A 26,876-nucleotide genomic window follows, 5' to 3' on the forward strand; every position below is an offset into this window, starting at 1 on the left:
CTGGAAAGATGATCAGAAGCCCAGGGTCTTAATAGCACGCAGGAAATCAGTAAAAAGAGGAAGAGCCATAGAGAAGTGTTTGCTGAGAATAGGAAAATTGGAGGTGTTGAAGGATGTGGTTAAAGGAGTGAAGATTTATGAGGATGGACTGAGGTGATAGGTGACTGGTGGAGGGACACAGAGATGTCAGGTAGGAGGTCAGGGAAGGAATGAGGATGGAACACAGGATGAGAGAGAAGCCAGTGACGTGAATCAACCTTGGGATTGGACTCTGTGCATGATATATTGTAAATATTTGTATTTTGTCTCTGAGATTCACCATCTAGAACATCAGAGTTATACTTCTAGCTCTAGATTTCATTACAGACAGACTTTAAGTGAGCTTAGACTTTAATATATTTAATATATATTTAATATGTGAGCCTAAGAAATTAGTTCAGTTGGTTTATATAACCTTGGCTACTCACTGCTATTTTTTAAATTTATTTTTGGCTGCATTGGGTCTTTGTTGCTGCGCGTGGGCTTCCTCTAGTTGCGGCGAGCGGGGCCTACTCTTCATTGCAGTGCGCGGGCTTCTCATTGCAGTGGCTTCTCTTGTTGCAGAGCACAGGCTCTAGGCACGCAGGCTTCAGCAGTTGTGGTGTGCGGGCTCAGTAGTTGTGGCTCGCGGGCTCTAGAGTGCAGACTCAGTAGTTGTGGCGCACAGGCTTAGCTGCTCCCTGACATGTGGGATCTTCCCGGACCAGGGCTCAAACCTGTGTCCCCCATACAGGCAGGCGGATTCTTAACCAGTCCTACGCACTGCTATTAAGGAGTGAGTGAAGAATAATCAGAGCTCTCAAGACTTTTGGAAGCTTAGCAGGGCAAAGTGAAACAGATTGGTACCCTGTTAAATTAGCTGCAAATTACAGATCTTTTTTTTTTTTTTTTTTTTTTTGTGGCACGCGGGCCTCTCACTGTTGTGGCCTCTCCCGTTGCGGAGCACAGGCTCCAGACGCGCAGGCTCAGCGGCCATGGCCCACGGGCCCAGCCGCTCCGCGGCATGTGGGATCTTCCCGGACCGGGGCACAAACCCGTGTCCCCTGCATCGGCAGGCGGACTCCCAACCACTGCGCCACCAGGGAAGCCCAGATCTTTTTTTTTAAATTAAATATTTATTTATTTATTTTTGGCTGCGTTGGGTCTTAGTTGTGGCACGCGGGATCTTTCACTGAGGCGTGTGGGCTTCTCTCTAGTTGTGGCGCGTTGGCTCTGGAGTTGTGGTGTGCTGGCTTAGTTGCCCCGCAGCATGTGGAATCCTAATTCCCTGACCAGGGATCTAACCCCCGTCCCCTGCATTGGAAGGCGGATTCTTAACCACTGGACCACCAGGGAAGTCCCTACAGAGCTTAATATTAACAATTTAGAAATTAAAACTATCATACATATGCTATAGGTTTTTTTTTTGGTTTATAAACAGCAGTAATTTTTTTATTTTTATTTTCTTTTTATATATTTATTTTTTGACTGTGTTGGGTCTTTTTTTTTTTTACATCTTTATTGGAGTATAATTGCTTTACAATGGTGTGTTAGGGCTTCCCTGGTGGTGCAGTGGTTGAGAGTCCGCCTGCCGATGCAGGGGACACGGGTTCGTGCCCCGGTCTGGGAAGATCCCACATGCCACGGAGCAGCTGGGCCCATGAGCCATGGCCGCTGAGCCTGCGCGTCCAGAGCCTGTGCTCCACAAAGGGAGAGGCCACAGCAGTGAGAGGCCCGCATACCGCAAAAAAAAAAAAACAAAAAAACAATGGTGTGTTAGTTTCCGCTGTATAACATATAGGTTTTTATTTTACGCTATTTTGTTCCAATTATATGGGGTTTCCATATCTCATGATGAGCTAACCAAAATAAAATCTCATTAGGGTTTTTGAATTACTAATGGCCTTCTTCCTGGGCCTAGGGCTGTATCTGCAAATAGGTAGCTTAGCCAAAGAAACTGACCTTACCTGGGCTTAGAATTCTGTATTTGATTGGCTTATAAACTTAACTGTTTCTGTATTTCATACTATTCTTTTTCTGAAGCTGAGATTCCTAACATAGCAGACTTCAGAGCATTTTTTTTTAAGATTTATTTATTATTTATTTATTTTTGGCTGCATTGGGTCTCAGCTGCGGCACACGGGATCTTCGTTGAGGTGTGTGGGCTCTTCATTCTGGTGCGTGGGCTTCTCTCTAGTTGTGGCGTGCGGGTTTTTCCCTTCACTAGTTGTGGTGCACGGGTTCCAGAGCGCGTGGGCTCTGTAGTTTGCGTCACGTGGGCCCTAGTTGAGGCGCGTGAGCTCAGTAGTTGTGACGCACGGGCTTAGTTGCCCCGTGGCATGTGGGATCTTAGTTCCCTGACCAGGGATCGAACCCCCGTCCCCTGCATTGTAATGTGGATTCTTTACCGCTGGACCACCAGGGAAGTCCCTCAGAGCATATTTCCTCCCAGAAATATGAGAGATGGAGACTTGAAACTCTTGTAATTGATCTTGGCTCTTGCAGAGATAGTTTTAGGGTCAGTATATTTCAGGAGGGGCACAGGTGGGCAGCTTGGAGTTTTTCAACTTGAAGACCAGCTTACAGTTTTTAGTTTTTAAAATATAGACTGGGGAAGACTTCGGTCCACTTGCTCTTCTTAATAACTGGCCTACTAAAAACACCTCTGTTAAATAAAATGACTGGAAAGCTAATACTTGGTGGCATTAGAACATTCATATGCTTCTTTGGAAAAAATATATATGTTGTGTATTTTATTTTTTTAATTATTTTTTAATTTTTTAACATGTTTATTGGAGTATAATTGCTTTACAATGGTGTATTAGTTTCTGCTTTATTGTTGTGTATTTTAAAATACCTGTTTTGGCTGATACTGGTGCTTTAGGCATATTCTTTACCTACAGTATTAAGCATCTCAAAATCTCTTACTTAAAACTGGATTCTTATTTGTGAGCTGGGTTACCAGTCTCCTAACCAGATGAAATCTGGAAGTCAGGCGTCTAGAATGGGGTGCTGGTCTGAAAGGAGTCGTTTCTCTGACCCTTAGTCATTATTTACCAACTTGCTGGAGGGAAAAGATGACAGTGTCTGCTTTACTAAAAGCACTTTTTCCCTTTTAGCTCTCCTTAAAATTAGCTGGTGTTAGGCAGAATCCTCTGTATCTAAAAGCAGCTCATCTTCAGAAAGATACTTTTATTGTAGAAGCACAGGATGATTGGGTAGTGTTTTATCCCGATGGGAGGGGCTTTCAATCAGGGGAACCGGAAGTTGAGTAGGTTTCACTTGTCATCAAAGCAGCGCACACAGCCCTGGAGGTGCATTTGATGTCAGAGTGTACGCAACCTGTTTCCCGGTCTGAGTACTCCTGAACAATATGAGTCAAGACCCAAACCATAAGTAGAGGGAGAAAATGGGTCTGTGATGGTTGTTAACAGAGACCAGGGCGATTTTGTGATGGGTGCTTTTCTCTGCAGTGGATCTTTCATGCTCTTGTTATCAAAGAGAACTGGTTAAGTGGGCACACTCGTAGTAGGGTTTAAATATTTTGGAAAGATCAACCTTAGAGGTGATGTCATATAGCCAGGACATTGGTCCCATGTGCACCCTGCCAGGGGACCCAGCGGAGGAGTTAACAGACTATAAATAGACTGCCATCTTGCATGGATTCCTTTGGTAACCAAACCTGGACACAGAGCATCTTTGAGTTAAGGTCATCATGTGACGCCCCCGTGGTATCTCCCTCACATCTTTGATTTGAGTGAAAAAAAGTCTTTTCACATCTTGTCAGCTTTGTGGTCACCAGTCTTTCTACATGGGTGATTGACTCCCCACGAGGATTGGATGGAAAATTAGTGAAAAGGGGTTTTACTGCTGTAAATATAGCTCATTGATGTTTTGGTGGACAGCAGGCACAATACAGTCTGTCCCAGGGCTACAGCTGGTTAAATAGGCAAATTTGTATTCATTTCACGTCATTCAACCAGAGTAAACTGTTCTCCCTGATGTGGATCTAAGAAAATGTTATAAAGTATCACAAGTCTAAATATATCCACTGGTAAGTCTTGGACACACTACATAGCTGAGAAGAGGGGAAGTAGAGAAAGCTGAGAAAATAACCAGGCATCAAATAAAAAAGGAACTGAATTTTAAATATAAAACCCCTAAAATCTATAAAAGCAAGAGCTTATGTAAATGAGTGCTGTAAATGAGCTATTCATATGATCCCAGATGTTGATTTCCATATTAACTATTATTTATTTCTCTGACACAAATATTACATGTCTATGTGTAAAATGAGTACTTTTCTCTTTTAGTCATAAATTGCCTAAAAATAATTTCCTTTCTCTTCAGAGGCAGATTTTTGGCATTTGGGGCTTTTTTCTTCTTAAGTAAAGACTGCATTAGGTCATATTCATTTGTTTTTCTTTTACATCACCCCCCCTCCTTTTTCCTATTAAGTTTCCTTTCAGGGAATGTTTATTGCATCATTGTTTGTAATATTGAAAACTGGAAGCAGAACAAGTGTTCACTGGTAAAAGATTAGTGAATACATGATGGTCTGAGGTAGACGTCTCTAAAAAGGAACCAGGGATCCTTGGAGACATGATCAGTTCCAGGGAGGGGACAGAAAAACACAGCATGAACTTGGAATATCTTGTGGTGCCAGAAAGTAAGGAGGAAGTGCTCAAAAAAGTGATGGGGAAAGTCAAAAGGACACAGGAGCCAACTGAGGGAGTTCCCAGTGGCCAAATCCAGGATGCGATGTGTGTATATGATCAGGCCTGAATTTAATAGCAAATGTTAGCAAATTATGTACCTTAAAAAGACTTTTTGTTGAAATTATTTATTTTTATGAATGGATTATAGTCCCTTTTACAGACTACTGGGAATTACCCAATAATTTACAATTGAAGTAAGATCCTTTAATCTCGTATGCACTGGGACCATATTTTCTACAGCAAAAATGTGAGTGCAGACATGGGGGTAGTTTAACAAAATACTGGAAATTAGAATGGTTAGAAAATCTAGGATACATAGTTGATATATACATACATATATATGTGTGTATATGAATATATACGTATGTGTACCCCGCCCCCCCCCCACACACACACCCATACCCATACCCATATCCGGTCTATCTAAACCGGCAGTTCCACATTTGGCCGCCAAGTGGCGCTTTGCTGGTGTAAGGAAAACGAGCAAGGAACCTGATGAGCACCAGGATAAACGGTCAAAGAGGCGCTTGCTCTGTATTCATATGAGCCTTGATCGCCAACCCCCTGGGGCCCATTGAGAGAGTTCCTCTGGCCGAGTGGGTACTATACTCCCATCCTGGGCTTGAGGTGTTTGGGATTTAAATTATTCTGAGATTTAGGCTTATTTTGGCGCGGACACAAGCAGGCCGGTCCTGGGCGGGGGCGGGGCGGCGGGGGCGGGGAGTGCGCTGCTGGTACCTGAGTGCCGGGCGCCAGATGCAAGCTCTGTTGTGGGCCCCTTACAGGTGGAACTAAGAGAGGCGTGCCTGGTCCATCCCCGAATCCAGGCTAGCATAGCGCTCAGGGCATAGTGAACGTGTTGAATGAATTGGTAGATGTCTTTGTTCTTTGAAAATAATTTAGAGGAGAAACCACCGTGCTTTTGGAATATCTATCAGTAACACATATTGGAGCATCTTGGGCAGAAGGTAAACAGTGATGAACATCTCCCCTGCTTCTGCTGGCAGTGTTCTCTGACGTCATACCCTGAATATACCTTTGTGTCTTCTACAGGTGCTGTTAGCTCTTACAGACAAAAGGAATTTGCCATGCAGTGCTCCAAGAAAGCTTTCCTCTGAGAAGACCTTAGATACTCCTGTTAAAATTTAAAAGGAGTGTGGCATTAGGTATGCTTTTGTATGTACTGCTGCCTAAGCATAAGGGTGTAACCCAGAGAGTTTCGACCAGCCTCTAGAACCTGAACAGGATTCGGTACCTTTTGCAGTGATCTTTTAACGTTCAGACTCTCTCCACACTCAACTCAGGTACCTGGAACACTCCTGGGATCAGAACATGTAGCCTTGCCCTGCTGTAGCCAAGGCAGCTGCAGGACAAACAGTGTGGCTTTTGGATTCAAATCCTGGTTCTGCTACTCATTAGCCCTGAGACCTTGAATAATTACATGAATCTTTTGAGTCTCAGTTTCTTTACCTGCAAAATGGGGGTGTTAATACTGATATTCTTCATTTATCCAGTCAACCAACATATTTCTCTTCAGACTCTCCTCCAAGAGCTTACAGTCTGGTGGGCATGGCCCACATGTCTATTAGTGTTTAGAATATTAAGTAAGAATGTATCTAAACCAGAACTCCATGGGAGTGATGATAGCACAGGACATGTGAATGCATTTGCTGCCACTGGACTGTGTGCTTAAAAATGGTTAAGGTGATACATTTCATGTTATGTATATTTTATAAATTAAATAAAGTAAAATGAAAAAAAAATCTAAAGAACCCAGCATGATGCCCGGCCCATAGTAAGTACTCAGTAAACATTTCCCTATGTTCTCTTTTTTCATGGATGGGCGTTGGCAAGCTGTTGTTGCAACAGTTACCCAAATTTTACCCCATTAAGAGTGCTTTCTTCTGGCAGCATTTCTGCTTAGATGAATAGAGTAGAGGGACCTGAGCCTTAATTCTCTGTCAACACATTACTGACCCGGCAGGTTTGGGCCACAAGTCCCTGAGCAGACCCGATTTCATTCTTTGCACACTAGTCTTTATAAGCCTGTCTTCATTATGAAAAGTGAAAGAGAATCCTGGAAGCTGTTTTTAAGGTCCTTCATAAGGTGGTGAGAGTTTATTTACTCCAGGATGTTGTCTGAGAAACGGGAAGACGTCTCCTAAGCCCATACTGAGCTTGAGGCAAGAAGTGAGGATACGGCTTGCAGAAGGCCTGTGGGTCCTCCTCCATCTGTGCGCCTGGTGGCATGTTGTGTGCAAGACAGAAAAGGCCACTTCTTCCCGTTTACTGACCTAGTTGTGCCAGGGCGCTTGCATCTGAGAAAAATAAATTCTGTCTGATCTTTCTTTTCATCACTCACTCCCTAATGAGGTATAACTGGGGCTGAGAAAATTACGGTTCCAAGGTCATAAGAAAGCAAGTGGAAACTGTGGATGTGAACTGAGAAACGGTTATTGATGCTGTTCTGAGCACAGTGAATGACCGGTGAGCGGCTCCTTCAGGGCAGTGCTTGGACCTGAGTCCATCCTGACCTTCATCTCCTTCAGTCCCAAGAAAATGTTACTTTGCTTTCATGTCACACGTATCTGTTAGCATAGGAGTGAAATCTCTGGTCTTGAATTGAACTAAGATACTTTTTTTTGCTCTAAATATAATACAGTAATGGTGCGTGTGTTAAAGAGGTACTGTAGGCAAACAAAAAAGTTCATCAGTGCCTTGCTAAGAAAAAAGAATGAACAAAGACATAGGTTAGTGTTTTCAGATCTTTTAATAACTGGTACTTCAATCCCTTCGTCATCTCTAGGTTAAGCAGCTGTATCCAGGAGCATCTTAGAGAAAGATGGAGGTAGAATGTGTTCAAACCTCAACTCTTCTCCTTAAAACTTGTGGAACTTTGGAAGGTGTTACTGAACCTGTTGCTATGTCAACGTCCTTATCTGCAAAAAGGGAACAACCATCTCTCCCTCACAGGATTGTTCCAAGGATAACTAAGATAATGTATGTAAAGAGCTTAGCATAGTGCCTGGCACCTAGTAAGTGCTCAATAAATGATCGTTTTAAAAGCAAAGATCACAAAGAAGCTTAGAGTCACAGGTGGGCTAACCTGGCCTAGAGAGGTAGGGGAGGCGACTCTAAGAGCAGAGTATTTTCTTTAGTTTGCCTCTGTTCCTGCTGTTTCCTCTGTCTTCCCTGTCATCTCTGAATTTACAAATTACGTTTATCCTTCAAGATCCCAGATCAAATACCACCTCCTCCATGAAGCCTTCCGGATTACCTCAGCCAGAAGCGATCACTTCCTGTATCGTTGCCCTTTCTGTGGCATTTCTGTTTAGTGTCACAGTTATTTGTGTAACTGTATCATCTTCCTTATAATGCTGCTTCCTGAAAGAGCAGGACCTTATCTTTTCCACTTTAAGTCTCTCTTTACACCCAGCACTGAGTGTTGCCGGTAGACTCTGGTTGGGTACATCAACGGCCACTAAGGCTGAAGCTTTGGTAGGTAAGAGCCTACAAACAGGATTAGTTTCTCCTAAATGGATTTTCATCGTTTTCTTTTGGCGGGGCAGAGGGTAAAGAGCTAAAAATGTAAGTGTGGATTTATTATACTATAAGGATAGTTTATATATGTAAACAATCGATCCCACGATGCCTTTCCCTGAGCAGTGAATAACTTGTGTTCCATTCCACTTATCATCAAATGTAATATTCTAAATGGAAGGTGAAGAACACTAACTCCCCCCACCTTCCTTTTGTTTTTCTTTTTCTTTTTGCGGGGGTGGGGAGGATATAGAGGGGAAAGGGCAAAGAGTGAAGGGAAAGCCTCTATATATTTTTTTGGACTCAGGTAGGAGTTAAGGATAACTCCCAAGTACCCGTGCAAATGAATATGATTAACTTCGCTACTCCAGAAAAAAATTTTAATCCCAAAGTCATTTATTTTGGCTTTAGAATAGACAAGCATTTGTGTTGGGTTTTCCTGCCTAATTACTTTTTGCTTAAGCTTATTTAAAAATTGTTTAAAATTCCTTTAGTGTGACAGCCCAGCAAAGGGGGTGGGGGGGTGTGGAGAAATAGGCCACAGATGGGATCTGAACTAGGATTTCAGCTTTCCTGTATAAAAGCCTCCTGATACGCTGCAAGCAGGAGAGCAAAGTTGGAATCAGCTTTCCGGAGAACAATTTGGCAAAATAGTTTTAAAAGTCTTAAAAATATGCTTACTCTTTGATCCAGTAATTCCACTTCTAGGAATGTCTTAAGGAAATAATCAAAGAGGCACGCAGAAATGTAGGGACAAAGCATTCACCACGACATTTATATCAGGAAAAAAAAAAAAGTAAAACCAACTGAGAACACTGAATAATGTGGAATTGATTAAAGTAGGCCCCTGTCTCTAATGTGTGTAGTTATATTGTCAAATTATAGGCTTTAAAACATTTGCCACATCTTTCTAAGTGAAAGAGAGAATAAAATAGAAGGTACAGTTTGAAACAGTGCAGAGAAATAGAGGGGGGGGGAGGGAGGGAGGAGGTGGGTGGGTGGATGGATGCCTATCCAAAAAGACACATTCTGCAAATGTTAACCTTGGTATCACTGAGTGGTGAAATTATGGCTGATTTTGTACTTTTTTGTGTTTTTCAAGTTTTCTGCTTGAACGTGTATTGCTTTGTAATCAGAAAAACCACCTATCATATATTTTAAAAGAATATATGTTTAAGGTGAGAATTCCCTGGCAGTCCAGTGGTTAGGACTCCACACTTCCACTGCAGAGGGCCTGGGTTCGATCCCTGGTCGGGGAACTAAGATCCTGCAAGATGCTCCACGTGGCCAAAAAAAAAAAAAAAAAAGAATATATGTTTAAGGTATCAGTGAAAAAATAAAATGTTGCTACACAATACCCACAAAGCAGTCATCTGAATGCACAGCTGATAGTTTGGATTAAATGTATTTTCTTAAGGGTCACATTCATACACATGAAGTATCAGGGATCACACTGAATACACAAAATCAGACGTACCATAGATTCAATTATGTTTCCCAAGTAAAACAGCAAAAATCTGTGAAGACACAGAGTTTCATGTGGACGTCCTGTTTTCTGAGACCAGCATGAGAGGGTAGACTCTTCAGAGCTAGGAGGACCACGGTTTTGCAAAGCTCCAAATACTAGTGGGTCTTCTGGGAATCACATGTAAAAAATGTTTACTGCCCGAATGACATTATAAGAATAGCGGGAACATTTTAAATCACTCTTAGTCTTCTCAAAGCAGTTCCCAATGAAATGTTTTACTGTGTCCCCTTTCTTATCTCCTCATTGTCATCAACTCACTACTCCAAACCCACATGTTTAAACAGGGAAAGAGAGTGAAAGCATAAGGTAAATGATGGACAACCACAAACCTTTGACGACCCCAAAAGAGCTCTTTGGCTCACTTTTTTAAAAAAAACCTCTGCTTTATATGATCAGCTGCGGAGGAAATTTGTTCTTCACTGTTTGCAGGCCTCCACTCTGTACACATGATGGGGTTCTCTTGTGTTTGCAGTTCCTAAATTCTTCAGACACCATGTGGCTTCACTGAAGGAAAATCCTTGCAGGTCCGGCTCCCCGTTGTGTAAGGTCAGGTGGAAAAGCCTTTTGTGATTAACTCGGCCACCGTGTGTCCCTTGGTATTTGGAACTTCAGTGGGAGTTTTTATTAGGTGTCCGCATTTTGAATGCTGACTCACGTAAGCTTCATCTAATGGGAAAAGCAGATAAATGTAGCGCTTTGGACACCAAGTCGGATCCCAGCTCTCCCACTAGCTGTGACCTCGAGCAGGTCCACTTACTATGGTTATCCGTCTTTCTAAACACAGTCTTCTCCCACTTTGTTTCCGACACAGTTTCCTTATGCTGCCCCTCCTCCCCAAGAACCAGTGAAGACTCTGAGAAGCCTGATCAACATCCGAAAGGATACACTAAGACTCGTCAAGTAAGTTCAAGTTCCCAGCCGGCGGGGGCCAGGTTCCAGGGGCCCTTCTTCGTGAAGGGGCAGCCAACTCCCCAGGGGACCCACAGAACAGTTTCTGCCAGACCCGGAGCCCAGCCTCTAGGCCTCTGGGCCGTGGGCTGCTTGCATGAGGGGTCTCCGCACCTAGATTGTTCAGAACTTTCTCTGATAGTCAGTGTTTGGGAAGAACTTTCACTCTCCTGGAAGTTGTCATGATTACCCCGGTTTGGTGCACCTTCCAGAAAAAGAACAGTTGGAGGAGAAAGTGAATTCTGCAGATACCTCGACAAGCCTGTGTGAAGATGGGATGTTTGAACTTGGTGCAGGAAATCCTTATTTTATTGCCTATATTTCCTTTTTAATTTATTCTTAATCTCATGTGCCCTTCCTCTGGTGCACTGGGTTTGTTGTTTAATCACCACTGTCGGTACTAATTATCATCAACATCTGCCTTCTTTGTGCTGTCCCTGAGATAGCACGATTTTTTTTTTCTTTTTTTTTTTTTTGGCTGCATGGTGAGGCTTGTGAGATCTTAGTTCCCTGACTGGGGATTGAACCCGGGCCCCCTGCAGTGGAAGCACAGAGTTTTAACCCTGGACCACCAGGGAAGTCCCAGAGATAATGTGATTTTTAAACAGATGCTGCTCTCCAGATAGCAAGTCTGTCTACTAAGACTCACTGGTTCCCTGGGGAGACAGATTTGGTTAGGGCAAACCAGAGGTCCCACATTTTTCTCAATTGACGAAGATGACTCGGAGACCATTTTATGCTTGTATAGATCAGGGAGTTTATTTCTCTCTGATCATCTTTTTAAAATATAACCACTTCGGGGACTTCCCTGGCGGTCCAGTGGTTGAGACTTCACCTTCCAATGCAGGGGGTGTGGGTTTGATCTCTGCTCGGGGAGCTAAGATCCCACATGCCTCGAGGCCAAAAAACCAAAACATAAAACAGAAGCAATATGGTAACAAATTCAATAAAGACTTTAAAAATGGTCCACATCAAAAAGAAATCTTAAAAAATAAATTTTTAGGAATAAAATATAACCACTTCATTGAGATATAGTTCATATACCATACAGTTCATTCATTTAAAGAATACAATTCAGTGATTTTTTTTTTAAGTATTTATTTTTTTATTTGGCTGCACCGGGTCTTAGTTGCGGCAGGCAGGCTCCTTAGTTGTGGCATGCAAACTCTTAATTGTGGCATGTGAAGTCTTAGTTGCAGCATGCATGTGGAATCTACTTCCCTGAGCGGGGATCAAACCCGGGTCCCCTGCATTGGGATCGCGGACTCTTATACGCTGCGCCACCAGGGAGGTCCCCCGATTCAGTGATTTTTAGTTATTCACAGAGTTGTGCAACCATCACTACTATCTAATTTTAGAACATTTTCATCACCTCGAAAAGAAACCCGATACTTATTATTACCCAATACTCATTATTAATCATCCCCCATTTCCCCCCGAAACCCCTCTTCCCGGCCTAAGCAGCCACTAATCTGTTTTGTCTCAGTTTTTTAATATTTTATTTGTCCCTGAGGTTTTCAACTGCCTCCCCAGCCACTCGCACCCCCGGGGTCAACCCTGGGGACGGCGCAGCCAAGGGGAAACTCTTTTGCTACAGAAGAATCTGCAGCCGGGCGTCCCCCCTCCACCGGGGAGTTCCTGCCGCAGCAGGATAGATGGAGGCTACTGAGGCCTCGGGAGCCTGCCAGCTGTCAGCTGCTCCGGCCACTTGTTTCTCTCATCACATATGGTCTGCTCGCGTATTTGATGGAGATGGATTCAAGGGTCTGAGCCCCCTTGAGGTCCTGGCCTCGGACGTGGCAGCCTGGCTGCAGCTCTAGAATAAAATGAGGCAACTGCTCTGAGCTTCTGGTTCTCACCTGTAAAATAGTGAACCAACCTTACCTTTCATGGCTGTTGTCAAAATTAAAGGGGATAATGAAAGGGAAAGCACCTGGTGATCAATAAATGTTAAGGGCTTCCCTGGTGGTGCAGTGGTTGAGAGTCCGCCTGCCAGTGGAGGGGACACGGGTTCGTGCCCCAGTCTGGGAAGATCCCACATGCCGCGGAGCGTCTGGGCCCGTGAGCCATGGCCGCTGAGCCTGCGCGTCCGGAGCCTGTGCCCTGCAATGGGAGAGGCCGCAACAGTGAGAGGCCCGCGTACCACAAAAAAAACCCAATAAATGTTAAGATGAAGGGTGAGTTTTGATTTTGTTTTTTCTGAGATGGGACTAAAGTAAATTCTGATTCTCAGATTTCCAGGTAAAGATGGAGGATTGAACATGTACCTTTGCTTCCTCTCCAAACTCCACTAAACAATAATGAGTATTTTTAAACAGCACAAATCCACAAAAATTGGGAGAGTGGGAAAGGAGCAACGGCAACAAAATTTTAGAGGCTGGGGATTCCCTGGTGGTGCAATGGTTAAGAATCCGCCTGCCAATGCAGGAGACACGGATTCGAGCCCTGGTCCGGGAGGATCCCACATGCCGCGGAACAGCTAAGCCCGTGCCCTACAACTACTGAGCCTGCGCTCTAGAGCCTTCGAGCCACAGCTACTGAAGTCCGCGTGCCTAGAGCCCATGCTCTGCAACAAGAGAAGCCACCGCAATGAGAAGCCCACGCACCGCGACGAAGAGTAGCCCCCGCTCACCGCAACTAGAGAGTCCACACGCAGCAACGAAGACCCAATGCAGCCAAAAATAAATAAATTAATTAATATAAAAAAATTTTTAGAGGCTAGAAAAAGGTGGTGAATGTTAAATAACTTACTAAACCTGAGAAATCAGGATCCTGAGCAAACAGAAGGAAAAGCTGAGAATCACTAGTTTGTACTGTGGTTTCCCCCAGAAGGCTCAGGAATTGGCAGTTCCAGGTACCTCTGGACATCTTGGGGGTGGGGGGGCTAAAAGGAGGGGGGTTAGTGGAAAGTCTGCTTGAGAGGTATTCAGATCCCCCCTCCTTTAGACTACACAGCCAGAACTGCCCTCCCACACCCTGGCAAAAGGCTAGCAGATGATGCTCACTGGAAAGGTGCAAACAAAGAATCTCTGGACTTGGGGGACCGAGGCACAGCTAAGGGCTGGACTCAGTACTGAAATCAGGGGGTTAAGTGAATTCAGAAACGTTGGATGCTGAGCCCTCCAACCTGCCCCCCAACCCCAACTCTAAGCCCAGAATGCCAGCAGCCAGGCCATTGTTAGAAGAGAGGAAAACTGTTCATTGGACAATCAGACTCCCCCAGGTGGGAAGACCAAAGAGACTGGTTTTGGAGGTCCCTTGCCAGAACCAGGTGAGTCCCCAGGGAAGCCTAGCATCCCCAAGCCCCACCATGCACTCAGTTCCAATCAGGATTTTATTTTTTTTGGCCACGTGCCATGAGGGATCTTAGTTCCTTGACCAGGGATCGAATCCATGCACCCTGTAGTGGAAGCGTGGAGTCCTAACCGCTGGACCGCCAGGTAAGTCCCCGTGGACCACAATTAGGGGGTTTAAATGTCTTAGTATAAGCAGAAAACCAAAGGTTCTCAGATGTATAAGGAACGCCTATCATATGAAAGACAATTGTAAAACAAGCCAACGGGAAAAAAGTGGAAATAAAAACTATGCAGGAAGAGGAAACCTTGATTTGTAGCCTCAGAGACATAGAGAAGATACTACCTTCTTATTTCACGGACACAGTGACACAAATCTTTTAGCAAACAAGGCTCTCAGAGCTTAAAAACATAGAAATGAAAAAATCAATAGAATATCGGAAGAAAAGTTGAAATGTTCTAGGAAGTGGAGCATAAAGGCAAAGATATGGAAAACAGAAGAGGAAAGATACGAAGAATATAAGGTCCGTTTAGAATGTCCAACAGCCAACTAATGGTTCTAGAAAGAGAGAATGGAGAATATAGAAGGAAGGAATCACCGATGACGTACATAATTTAAGAGTTTCTACAAAGGTCCACCGAGTGCCCAGCCCAATCGATGATGAAAGCGACCCTGGGAGCTAAAAGATAATGCAGCAATGCTCTGAAATGACTTTTTAAAAGTATTTATAGGGCTTCCCTGGTGGCGCAGTGGTTGAGAGTCCGCCTGCTGATGCAGGGGACGCGGGTTCGTGCCCCGGTCCAGGAAGATCCCACATGCCGCGGAGCGTCTGGGCCCGTGAGCCATGGCCACTGAGCCTGCGCATCCAGAGCCTGTGCTCCGCAGTGGGAGAGGCCACAACAGTGAGAGGCCCGTGTACCGCAAAAAAAAAAAAAAAAAAAAATTATTTATAATCCAGAATTCTTTACTCAGCCAGACTTTTTTTTTTTTTTTTTTTTTTTTGGCCTCATGGCTTGCAGGATCTTAGTTCCCCAACCAGGGATTGAACCCGCATCCTCAGCAGTGAAAGCACGGAGCCCTGACCACTGGACCACCAGGGAATTCCCTCAGCCAGACTTTCAATGAAGTGTGATTGTACAATAAAATCTCTCGAAAAGTTTATCCCTCCAACACACCCCTTTTCAGGAAGCTACTGGAAGTTGTTCTCCAGCAAAATGAAAGCGTAACTCAAGAAAGAGGAAGCCAGGAGGTGCAGGAAGCATGCGATTCTCCGGGAGAGAGGCAAAAGGGACACACAGGGAGGTGGGGCAGGGAGATTCCAGGGTGGCAGCCATGTGCAGGTACGGAGGGATCAGGGACCGGATGGAGCAGGTCAGAAGGCTGCATAAGCGTCCTGCTCAAAAAGGCAAGGTGCACAGAATACCTGTTACGTCTGAACATCGAGATGTAGACAGCCAAAGAGTTTGAATTTGAATTAGTGACTAGTGCATAAAAGACTAAGCAACTGAAAAAAAAGCAAAATGAGCACAAGCTCTAAGAAAAACTTATGCAGGAAAGGAAAAATAATTAGAGATTACTCTGGCTGAGCTGTGAGTAATGTTGATGGACTCAGTCGTATAGACGAAGATTACCGAGCTAACAAAATCATGGTGTATCACATGGTGGAAGGGGTGTCCCTATATGGAGCGGAGTGAGGAAAGAGAAAGTCTCATTTCCATAGTAGGAAGTCAATAGATAATGCCTAAAACTGAAAAATTAACATGCAGATAAATGCCAAAATGGTCAGCTACAGAGGTAAAGGCGGTTTCCTCTAAAGAAGAGGAAAAGGGACAGAAAGAGACCTGCTGGTTTTCTGTCACAAGACTTGTGGAAACTATTTAAACTATGTGATTAGTAACTTTGATTAAAATTAAAAACTTTTTTTTTAAAGCCTGGCAAATGCACAAGGATGTTAACTGTGGCACCGTGAAATATCAGAAATCGCCTAAATGCCCCCTGATAGTGGTAACAAAGTGTTCTGCCATCATTCAAAATGAGGATGGAAAGTGCATGATCACAGAGGGAAGCCCACAATATATTCAATTAAAAGAAGAAAACAAGGGACTTCCCTGATGGCGCGGTGGATAAGACTCCTCGCTCCCAATGCAGGGGGCATGGGTTCAATCCCTGGTCAGGGAACTAGATCCCACACGCTTGCCACAACTAAGGAGCCCTCGAGCGGCAACTAAGACCTGGTGCAACCAAATAAATAAATGTTAAAAAAAAAAAAAAAAAGAAAAGAAACGAAGGGAATTCCCTGGCAGTCCAGTGGTTAGGACTCTGCACTTCCACTGCAGGGGACATGGTTCCATCCCTGGTCAGGGAACTAAGATCCCACACAAAAAAAGATTACTTTTAAAATATTAATTTGCTAGCCCCAAATGCTGAGTCTTTGTGGTTTTCTAGATGTGCCGAGGAAGTGAAGACCCCAGGGGAAGAGGCCGGCAGAGCGAAAGTCCACTACAGCGTGGAGTTCACCTTTGACACGGATGCTCGGGTGGCCATCACCATCTATTATCAGGCCACCGAAGAGTTCCAGAATGGGATTGCCAGGTAAGAACAAAGGACCAGGGGAGCCACGTCCTTCCTAGACAGGTTAGGGTCTGTGCCTGACGTGCTCACCTGTGGAGGAAAACATGCTTTTTCTACACCCAGGTGAGAGCTGGTTCCTGAATTTGGATTTTCTTCTACACAGCCTTACTTTTTCACCTTTCCCCTTCAAACTATGTCATCTTGGTACAGTGACAGATAGCAGCATAGTCCTTCAGGTCATCATGATGCTGTTAAAAATCTATTAAGCTGGGCTTCCCTGGTGGCGCAGTGGTTGAGAGTCCACCCGCCGATGCAGGAGACACGGGTTCGTGCCCCAGTCCGGGAAGATCCCACATGCCGTGGAGCGGCTGGGCCCGTGAGCCATGGCCGCTGAGCCTGCGCGTCCGGAGCCTGTGCTCCACAACGGGAGAGGCCACAACAGTGAGAGGCCCACGTACCGCAAAAAAAAAGAAAAAAAGAGTTATCTATTCAGCCCACATATCCACAGAAAGGTAGCTTAATAGATTTTTTTTTTTAGCGTTACGCGGGCCTCTCACTGTTGTGGCCTCTCCCGTTGTGGAGCACAGGCTCCGGACGCGCAGGCTCAGCGGCCATGCCTCACGGGCCCAACCGCTCCATGGCATGTGGGATCTTCCTGGACCGGGGCACGAACCCGTGTCCCCTGCATCGGCGGGCGGACTCTCAACCACTGCGCCACCAGGGAAGCCCTGAATAGATAACTTTAATAGCATTACCAAGCAAGGGCAAAGGAAAGAGATTATAAAGAAGATCTTTTCTTCTCTTTTCTCTTCCAGTCTGTACTGAGAACCTGTTGAGAACAGGCATGAGACAGAGGAAACTGTCAGATGGTAACTTTTGCTTTGCTTCCCACTTTGACCAACAGCTACATCCCCAAAGACAATAGCCTGCAGTCAGAGACGGTGCACTACAAGCGTGGGGTGTGCCAGCAGTTCTGCCTGCCCTCCCACACCGTGGACCCCTCCGAGTGGGCTGAAGAGGAGGTGAGCTGCCGGCTGGCGGAGGGGACCAGCCGCTGGGAGGAAGTGCAGGGCAGGTTCTGCCCACAGACCCCCAGGGCGTGGGAGCTACTCAGGACCCTGGCCAGCAGCAAAGGATAGGCCCGGGTACTCGAAGGCCATGCTCCTCTTCAGCCTTGTAACGTCTTCATGGCCTGGGAAGGATACATCTAATTTTTCTGTCCCAAAGTAGCCCATTAATCCAGGATATTTTGAGAAAGCCGTGCCCAAAGGCAAGACCTGCAGGTTAGAAGCCTTTACATCTATGAGATTTTTTACAAAGAGACTGGTGGCCTTCAATTCCACAGACTTAGGTAGTTAACCAGGTTGATGGGTGAAGAGCAGAGATGAGGTTCAGGCTTCCTGACGAGACCTCCCTTTCTGACGGATTACTGTGCCCTTTAAATGTGTTAAGTCCCTTTTTTTTTTTTTTTTTTTCCTTTTCTTTCAGCTTGGCTTTGACCTGGACAGAGAGGTTTACCCGTTAGTGGTCCATGCTGTGGTGGATGAAGGAGATGGTACGGGTGCTTCCTGTCTTCTTTGGCTGCACACGTGCCCGTATGTAGCGTGCAGGCCTGGCAGCGCCTGCGGCCTCAGAACAACACGCCTCCCCCGTGGGTATCAGGCAGTTCCCACATCCCCACGCACTCTTGCTCCCACGCTCCTCGGGGGAGAGTCCTATTGGGTGACGTAACCTGCCCCTTCCCGTGACAGCCAGAGGGTTCGTTTTGCCAGACTGTGGGACCCAGGGAAGGTGAGTGGAATCGAGGTGTGTTGTTGGCTTTCTTCTTCATCCTTGTGCCTTTATTTGTTTCAGAGTATTTTGGCCATTGCCACGTCCTGCTGGGCACTTTTGAAAAGGTCAGTGGGTAATATTATAGGGCCTCACTTTGGTACATGTTGCTCTGTCTTTCCTGTGAGGACACGTGGAGCCCTGTTCGCTGGCTGCCTGGGCTCGGCAGAGTGGGTCCGGCTCGGAGGCTGCGCAGGGAGCTGGGGGAAGCACCACACCGGGGGCTACGCCACCAACTTGCTGCATGACCTTCAACTCCTTAGGCCCCGTTTCCTCTTCTTCTTTTTTTTTAATATTTATTTATTTATTTATTGGCTGCGTCGGGTCTTATTTATGGCACTCAGGATCTTCGTTGTGCTGCCAGGGCTTCTCTCTAGTTGTAGTGCATGGGCTCAGTAGTTGCGGCGCTCAGGCTTAGTTGCCCCACAGCATGTGGGATCTTAGTTCCCTGACCGATTCTTAACCGCTGGACCACCAGGGAAGTCCATCATTTCCTCTTCTTAAAGCAGAAGGGCTAGATTATGTGCTTGAAGACCCTTCCCGTATTAGGAGTCTGTCATTCCACACTGGCAGGGTGTGGGGGGCTGGGGGGGGCTCCAGGAGGTGTGTAATTGAGAGAAGTAACAAAAGAACAGCTGATCCTCATTGCCCTCCTTCATAACTGTGTATTTTCACTCCAGCACACAGATGGGACTTTCTGTGTCAAGCCCCTCAAGCAGAAACAAGTAGTAAGTATTGGAGGGCCAGGGACTGGTGGTGTACCCCCTTCTCTCTCTCCACTCCTTTGCTAAAGCACTCTTCTTTCCCTTCCACCACCACCCCCCTTTTTTTAAATCAAAGCAGAAAAGCAAACAGGGAATGCTTTTCTGTGTTGGAAACTACTTGGGTGGCCTGAAAGGAATACTGATTTTTGGTATCTCTGTTGTTCCAGAATTGTTGGTGGTGAGGCAGCCATTATCTGAGCAGAGGACTTTAGAAAATGAAAGGGCAAGATTTATCTCCTGACTTTAGGTTTAGGGAGAATGTTGTTATTTAAAATGCCAGGGTGAGAAACATTTCCAGCTAAAGGATCAAAGTATTGGGGTCCAGTTCAAGGCCAATTGGAGCTCTTGGCTTAATTTATCCCAACATTCCTTTTCTCACATTCCAAGTTTGCTGGCTATCTGCCCCCCTCCAGAATGATCAGGCAAGTTATGCATATGTGTGCTGGAAGTCCTAAGCCCCACTGTGTGCCAACACTTTCCTTACACTCTTGCAGAGGCAGGAGAGTCATGGAAGACAAGGAAGGGAGAGGTGTCAGTGGCATTGCCAAGGGAAGGTGTGTCATCACACGGAGGGCGTGGAGCAGTCGGGTGGGGGGAGGGTAGGCCTCGGGTTGAGATGCAAAGAAAGGCACCCCCTGCAGATGGGTGACAGATATCTTAAATTCTACATCATTCATTCTTTCAGGTATCAAGTGCTGTCCACCCTTAATGAGGTCAATAGTAGTCAGTAATACTTTAGTATAAATTGGTTGATAATGTCCTTTCCAGCATAATCACTGTGTTAAAGCAAGTTTTAAGAGAGGCAGAGGAGATAACAGATCCTGAGCCCAGGGTACGGCCTGGAAAGGCCTGGCCTCAGTGAGTTGCCTCTTGGGAAGGCCTGGTTCCCCAGGATTCCTGGACAGGATGGAAAGGCTAGGGTAGCTCAAGGGAAATGGTTTACCTCTTCTTCTGTTGCTAGATTGGCATCAGCAACAGCCTTTGTCAGACTGGAGAGTGGGATGCGAAATCGGTGACAGGGTGGGCCTTAGGGTCGGGGATCACTGGGACAGGGTGGGGGGCGGGGGAGAGGAGTGGGCAGGCATAAAGAAACAAGGGAGGGGCCAGCTTTGGCACCAACATGGCCCAAGCTAGTGGGAGTCCAACTGGGCATTGAAGTTGAGGTTCTAATGTTTTTTGGGGTTTTTTTGGGGGGGGGTTCTTGGCTCTGCCTTGGGGCTTGCGGGATCTTAGTTCCCCAACCAGGTATTGAACCCAGGCCCCCTGGTGGTGAGAACGCTGAGTCCTAACCATTGGACCGCCAGGCAGTTCCCAAAGTTGAGGTTTTAAGGAGCAGGGCCAAGAGAGGTCATATTTTGCCGCGTGTTGGAGACGGGGTGGCTCCGTGGCCAGGGAGGGGGCGCAATCGGCCCCTCCTTCAAGGTCCTGCTCTCTCTTTGCTTCTGCATTTTCCCTTCCCCTCTTTTCCTTGCCCATTTCTTCTCTTTCTTCCCCATTCCCATTGCTTCCCGTTTATAACGTCTAAACTTAGCTTTTATTACATAGCCAATGCTTCTGACACATGGTCTTCCATCCTTTTCCTAGTTTCTGCCTTCCTTGACTGTCCGTTATAGCGACCTGCAGTACGAGTGTTACTGTTGTATTTGCACACGTTCCCTGTTGGGGATAAGGGCGGGTGAATTAAGCATTTGATTTTCGTTCCCCTCCCAAAGAGAACACATAAGTAAATAAGAGCCTCCTTTACTCTCCTAGGCCTTTGATTTTTTTCATTGTGAATCAGTAGTCCTTGGTTACCGAAGGAGGTTGGGGGGTGGGGGGTGAGTTCCCACTCATCTCTCGGGAGAACCAGCCTGCCCTTGAACTTTTCCATTTGCTCTTCAGGTGGATGGGGTCAGCTACCTCCTTCAGGAGATCTATGGAATTGAAAACAAGTACAACACGCAAGAGTCTAAGGCAAGTTCCATCCACAGTTCTGAATGCACTCTTCCCAGGAGGCAAAGTGAGAACTTCTCTGATCCAGCCAGGATCTAGGAACTCAGCATGCCAGACTCTGGAATCCATTTGGTCCTAGAAGGGTATTTCTTCTTCCTCGTTTTAGATGATTATACTTATATAACTTTGGAAATGAGAACATAGGCTGGTTTGGATCGGTTCTTTGGCACAGCTCTGCTCACTCAGTTCATTGCTCACCACTTCCCTGGGTGGCCTCCTGGGCCCCTTCAGCTCCGACTTTCAGACAGGACCGGATCTCAACCTCAGAGGATGAGCTTGAGACAAACAGTTGCCAGAAGAAGTGAAACTCAGTGTGCCAATGCACTTGGTAAACTACCAAGTTCAATGTAGTTTACCAAGTGCATTGTCTCAGCTCTGCATGCAGGCCGCCTTCTAAAGAAAGTATGTGACGTGACGGTCTTTGTGACACTGGCTAAATTTCTGTCCCCCGGCCAGGTGGCTGAGGATGAAGTGAGTGATAACAGTGCCGAGTGTGTGGTGTGTCTCTCAGACGTGCGGGACACCTTGATTCTGCCATGTCGTCACCTCTGCCTGTGTAACACCTGCGCCGACACCCTGCGCTACCAGGCCAACAACTGCCCCATCTGCCGACTGCGTAAGCCCCGGAGGCCCTGCTGGGTCCCCGAGGTCAGCCCTCGGGGGAGAAGGGGTCGTGGCTTCTGTGCGGGCTCTTGTCCACCTTGACTCCTGCATCACCGTGTCCTGATGGCTTGTTTTCTTCTTCACAGCCTTCCGGGCACTGCTTCAGATCAGAGCCATGAGGAAGAAACTGGGCCCTCTGTCCCCAACCAGCTTTAACCCCATCCTCTCATCCCAGACATCCGACTCAGAAGAGCATTCAGTAAGTTGGGCTTTTTTCACCTTTTGTCCTTCTTCACGTCACTTTGTGGCAAGTAATTAAACCCTGGCATTCTGAAGGTCTGAGTAAGCTGGCCGAGATCATGTTGTGTTAAACACCAGCCAATAGTACAGTGGAAAATGAGGTTCTGATCATTAAAACCTCCCCTTTCCACCTTGGGGACTCAGCGTCCAGTTAACATTTACCATCCCTAGAGCTGTCAGCTTGCTGTTTCACTCCAGTGTCCGGGTGGATGGGGGTGGGGATGGGGTCCGGCTCTGGAACGCCCCCAAGCAGAAACAAGGGGATGATTGTTTGGGATTTAGATACAATTTACCATTTTTATCTGAATCCTCCGAGAAGGTAGCTGTTTTTCTTTGTCTTATTTTGTGGCTTCAGGGACTGGGAGCCACATAGATGAAATAATTCACCTCTGTCTCGTGGTGTAAGTGATGGTGTCAAGCCTCCACGCTTTGTAGTTATAGACCAGAAGGTCTTGTCTTTAGGTTAACACGCTAGTGGAAGAGATTAATTATCAATTATTCAGTAAATGGTATTGGAATGATGAGGTAGTGCTTTAGGGAGGAACAATCAGTTTAGCGCTTCACTCCTTACCAGATAACAAATTCCAGGTGGGGTAACTAGTTAACTGCACTAAAAACAGAGCAAGCCAAACATTTAAAACCTAGAATAAATTATAGATGATTCTTTAGTTGACTATGGATGGGAGAGGGCTTTCTAAGCTTGAAAACAATGGAATGCTACCAAAAAAAGAACCTGTAGATTTTTTTTTTTTTTGGCCACGCCGCGCGGCATGTGGGATCTTAGTTCCCCGACCAGAAATCAAACCCTCACCCCCTGCAGTGGAAGTGCGGAGTCTTAACCACTGGACCTCCAGGGAAGTCCCGAACATGTAGATTTTTTTTTTTTAATGTTTTTTTTGTGGTACGCAGGCCTCTCACTGTTGTGGCCTCTTCCATTGTGGAGCACAGGCTCCGGACGCACAGGCTCAGCGGCCATGGCTCATGGGCCCAGCCGTTCCGCGGCATGTGGGATCCTCCCGGACTGGGGCACGAACCCGTGTCCCCTGCATCAGCAGGCAGACTCTCAACCACTGCGCCACCAGGGAAGCCCCCCGAACTGTAGATTTTATCGCATAAAAATTTTTAAACTTTAGATGTGTAAAAGATGACCAAAGTTAAAACCAAACAGCAAATCATCTAAAGAAAAAAAAATGTACTCACAACATTTGCATCAGAGGAAAGGCTAGTATCTTTACCATCACTCACTTGAATGAAATAGTAGATAAATGGGGCAAAGGATATAAAGAATTTCTCAGAAGAGGAAACATAGCTGGTCAACAGTCATTTTTTAAAAAGTCAACCACGTTAAAAATCAACAACATGCAAATTAAGATGAGAGACCATTTTTCACCTTTCACATTTAAAAACTTGCTTTTTTAAAGATACCCCATGCTGGCCGAGAAGCAATTAAAACAGGTAGTCTGTACTGCTTGTAAGGGTGTAACTAGAAAGATCACTGAAAATAAACAAAACAAAACAGCTGTATATATTAAGAGCCTTAAAAACATTTGTACTTGGTAATCTAAGGTCTTAGAATTTAATACCCAGAAAATGATCTGAAAAAAAGAGATTTATGCCCAATAGATGAACAGATGTTCATCAAAGTGTTGTTTACAGTAGGATATGGACACAACTAAATAGCCAGCACCAATGGAAGAGTAAGGAAATGTATGGTGTCTATGAAAGGGGATGCATGTGAAGGAAAATATTTATGTTCTGTGAGGTAAGCGGGGTATAAAATTATCATTAACCGCGTCCGGAGCCTGTGCTCCGCAACGGGGGAGGCCACAGCAGTGAGAGGCCCGCGTACCGCAAAAAAAAAAAAAAAAAATTATCATTAACACATTGATCACAACTGTGTAAACAGTACAGAGGAAAAAACATTGGAAGAAAATAACACTAGAATGCTAACAAAAGTTATCACTTTGGGTGATTTGATGGTTGATGACTTTTTTCCTTCTTTCCACTTTTATGTATTTTCCAAATTTCCTGTAATGAACATATATTTCTACTATAATCGGAAAAAATCAACAGTATTAAGAAGAAGTTCATCGGTAAGCAGAGTCAAGGAACATGCGGTTCTCTGATATTTTATCTTTCTTCTGCTTCTAATACAGCTTTCCTTTGCCAGAGCCCCAGACTAGATGTAAAAGAAAGCGTTTTTCCAACGCAGAGGAAGAAACACGCTCATACCATAAAACAAAGAGTATTTAATTAATTTCCCAACCTGTCTCTGATTCCCCTAGTCCTCAGAGAACATTCCACCGGGTTATGAAGTGGTGTCTCTTCTGGAGGCCCTCAATGGGCCCCTTACCCCATCCCCGGCAGTCCCCCCACTCCACGTCCTTGGAGACAGACACCTGTCGGGAATGCTGCCTTCCTACGGCAGTGACGGCCACCTGCCTCCTGTCCGGACGCTCTCCCCCCTCGACCGCCTGTCCGACTGCAGCAGCCCAGGACTCAAGCTCAGAAACAGTCTCTCCAAGTGAGTAGCCAGCATGCAATAGCGTTGGCCCTGGGGTCCTTGATGAGATGCTCTCAATCCATCTTTCACCTCCTTGGTGCTGGGTCGAGTCCCAAGTCCCAGGGCAGTGTAGACCCTCTGGGCTGTTCCCAGAGCTGCTCATTGCACTGAAGACCTGGGCTAGCACCTATCCCTTGGGAGAGGAAAATAAGATGGTACATGGGTACTTAGGAGGATCCAGACGGACGAACCTCTCACGTATTCTGTTGTGGGAGGAGAGTATGGGGTATAGGGACGATGACATCGTTAGGGTCACTCAGGCCCCTGGGAGCATCAGTTAGTCTGAGGACCGAAGGAACCTTGTGATCTGTGTTTCTTAGGCATTTGCATCCAACTAGGAGCAAGTCATAATAAGTTTCCACGGCAGAGGAGAGGAGGGTAATCTTACAGATGAAAACATTGAAACCCTAAAAATGTCAGTGGTTTTCCCCCAGTTCAGACACAATTGTTTGAAGGAGCTAAAGGTAAAACTCTGATTTTCCGATGCCCAGAAGAGGTCTCAGACCCTCTGGTGCCCTTTCTCATGTCCCCACTCCTTCCTAAGATTTAGGTTCCCTCCGGTTCCCCTCAGGGCCCTCTTCTCCCTGTGACGTCTGGTTAATGGGAGTGCAGGCGAGTTCTGTTCTTTAAGGGGCATTGGCTGCAGCTGCTTCTCCCTCCGGGCTTATGCAGGTCCATCTCCCAGAATTCTTCTGTGCTGCACGAAGAGGAAGATGAGCGTTCATGCAGCGAATCTGAGACGCCCCTGTCTCAGAGACCGTCAGCCCAACGTCTCAGAGAGGTAATGTGCATTGTCCTTCCTTGTTTGGTTTTGGACTCCAGGTGCTCTCCTTCCTGCCTGCTGGCCTCTTCCGGCCCGTCTGGTCTCATTCATTCATCAAATGCCTTTTGAGCACTCTCTGAGACAGCAGCAAAGGTGTCACCAGACTCAGTCTTTTATCAGTGTACGGGGCCTGAGTTACTGACCAGGCATGATCCTTTATGCTGAGGACAGCAGCAGTGGGAAGACACAAAAGTTCTGCCCTCCTGGCGCTTATAGGCTTCGTGGTTGGGGTGGGGGTGTACACAAAAGACAGTCAGTACAAAACTGTGTCAGGTGTTACCGGGGATCCGTGTGTCACATAAGGGTGGGGAGGCTCGCTTTAAAAAGTGGTCCGTGGACAAGGGGACTCCCCTGGCAGTCCAGTGGTTAGGACTCTGTGCTTCCACTGCAAAGGGGTGTGGGTTCGATCCCTGGTTGGGGAACTAAGATCCCACATGCCACGCAGTTGCAGGCAAAAAAAAAAAGGTGGTCCATGGACAGAGGAGGTGAGACGAACTGAGCAGATGTCAGAGGAGGGCAGGTTCTGGACGCAGGCGCAGCTGGTGGAAAAGCTGGGCGGCTGAGTGGAAGATGGGATCCTCTACCCTGTGCGCCCTCACAGGCTTTATATAACAGAGGTCAGCAGGCTGTCGAGCCCACCCCTGGTAAGGCGGTGGGCTAGGTGCAGCGGAGCATAGGAAGGTGAAAAGCGGTTCCTGTCCTGAGGAGCTCATGGTCCAGTAGGAGACAGGACATGTACATGAATAACAACACCACATCTGGCACATAGGTGTTAGTAAGTGTTTGTTGAATGAGTGAATGAATTTTAACCAGAGAAAGGAAGGGCTCCCAAAACAGAGACACTGACGTGCTGTGGAGGATCACGTCAAGTGAAGGGAACCAGAAGCAGTGATGGCGGAGCAGCGTTTGAGCTGAATATCAAAATTTCTTAGACACGAAGAGACAGGTGAGAGAAACATTCCTGGTGGCAGGGACAGTACACGTGAAGCACGGAGCAGAAGTGGGGGCCCTGAGCAGGCCAGCGGTACAGTGGGAACATGGCTTCACGAGGGCCCACCTGGCGGCGGTGTGCAGACTGGATTGGGCAGGAGACAGACCAAGCCAGGCAGGAGGGTTGCCTGAACCAAGGTTTTTTTTTTTTTTAATTTTATTTATTTAATTAATTAATTTTTTTGGCTGTGCTGGGTCTCCGTTGCTGCGCGCGGGCTTTCTCTAGTTGTGGCGAGCGGGAGCTACTCTTCATCGTGGCGCATGGGCTTCTCATTGCGGCGGCTTCTCTTGTTGTGGAGCACGGGCTCTGGGCACGCGGGCTTCAGTAGTTGTGGCACACAGCCTCAGTAGTTGTGGCACGCGGGGTCAATAGTTGTGGCTCACGGGCCTAGTT

The 26,876-nt window shown here is 46.3% G+C and overlaps 1 protein-coding gene across 3 annotated transcripts in view; it reads left to right on the top strand.

Annotated features, from left to right (window-relative positions):
* The window catches only part of RNF157 (ring finger protein 157), a gene marked incomplete at both ends in the record, with an annotated part of 78,702 nt that overhangs the window by 40,954 nt on the left and 10,872 nt on the right, over nucleotides 1-26,876 (top strand). Inside the window, 11 exons of one of the 3 annotated variants that reach the window (XM_079725737.1) lie at nucleotides 10,616-10,704; nucleotides 16,492-16,638; nucleotides 17,522-17,639; nucleotides 18,106-18,172; nucleotides 18,472-18,515; nucleotides 19,128-19,175; nucleotides 21,093-21,164; nucleotides 21,660-21,819; nucleotides 21,953-22,065; nucleotides 24,392-24,630; nucleotides 25,342-25,450. In XM_079725737.1, coding sequence (XP_079581863.1) covers nucleotides 10,616-10,704; nucleotides 16,492-16,638; nucleotides 17,522-17,639; nucleotides 18,106-18,172; nucleotides 18,472-18,515; nucleotides 19,128-19,175; nucleotides 21,093-21,164; nucleotides 21,660-21,819; nucleotides 21,953-22,065; nucleotides 24,392-24,630; nucleotides 25,342-25,450 — 1,206 coding nt within the window. Of the gene's footprint in view, nucleotides 1-10,615; nucleotides 10,705-16,491; nucleotides 16,639-17,521; nucleotides 17,640-18,105; nucleotides 18,217-18,471; nucleotides 18,516-19,127; nucleotides 19,176-21,092; nucleotides 21,165-21,659; nucleotides 21,820-21,952; nucleotides 22,066-24,391; nucleotides 24,631-25,341; nucleotides 25,451-26,876 lie in introns of all 3 variants that reach the window. The other 2 variants (XM_079725736.1, XM_079725738.1) reach the window with 2 other exon arrangements.

This window comes from Hyperoodon ampullatus, assembly GCF_949752795.1.
Source record: "Hyperoodon ampullatus genome assembly, chromosome: 19".
Lineage (NCBI taxonomy): Eukaryota > Metazoa > Chordata > Mammalia > Artiodactyla > Ziphiidae > Hyperoodon > Hyperoodon ampullatus.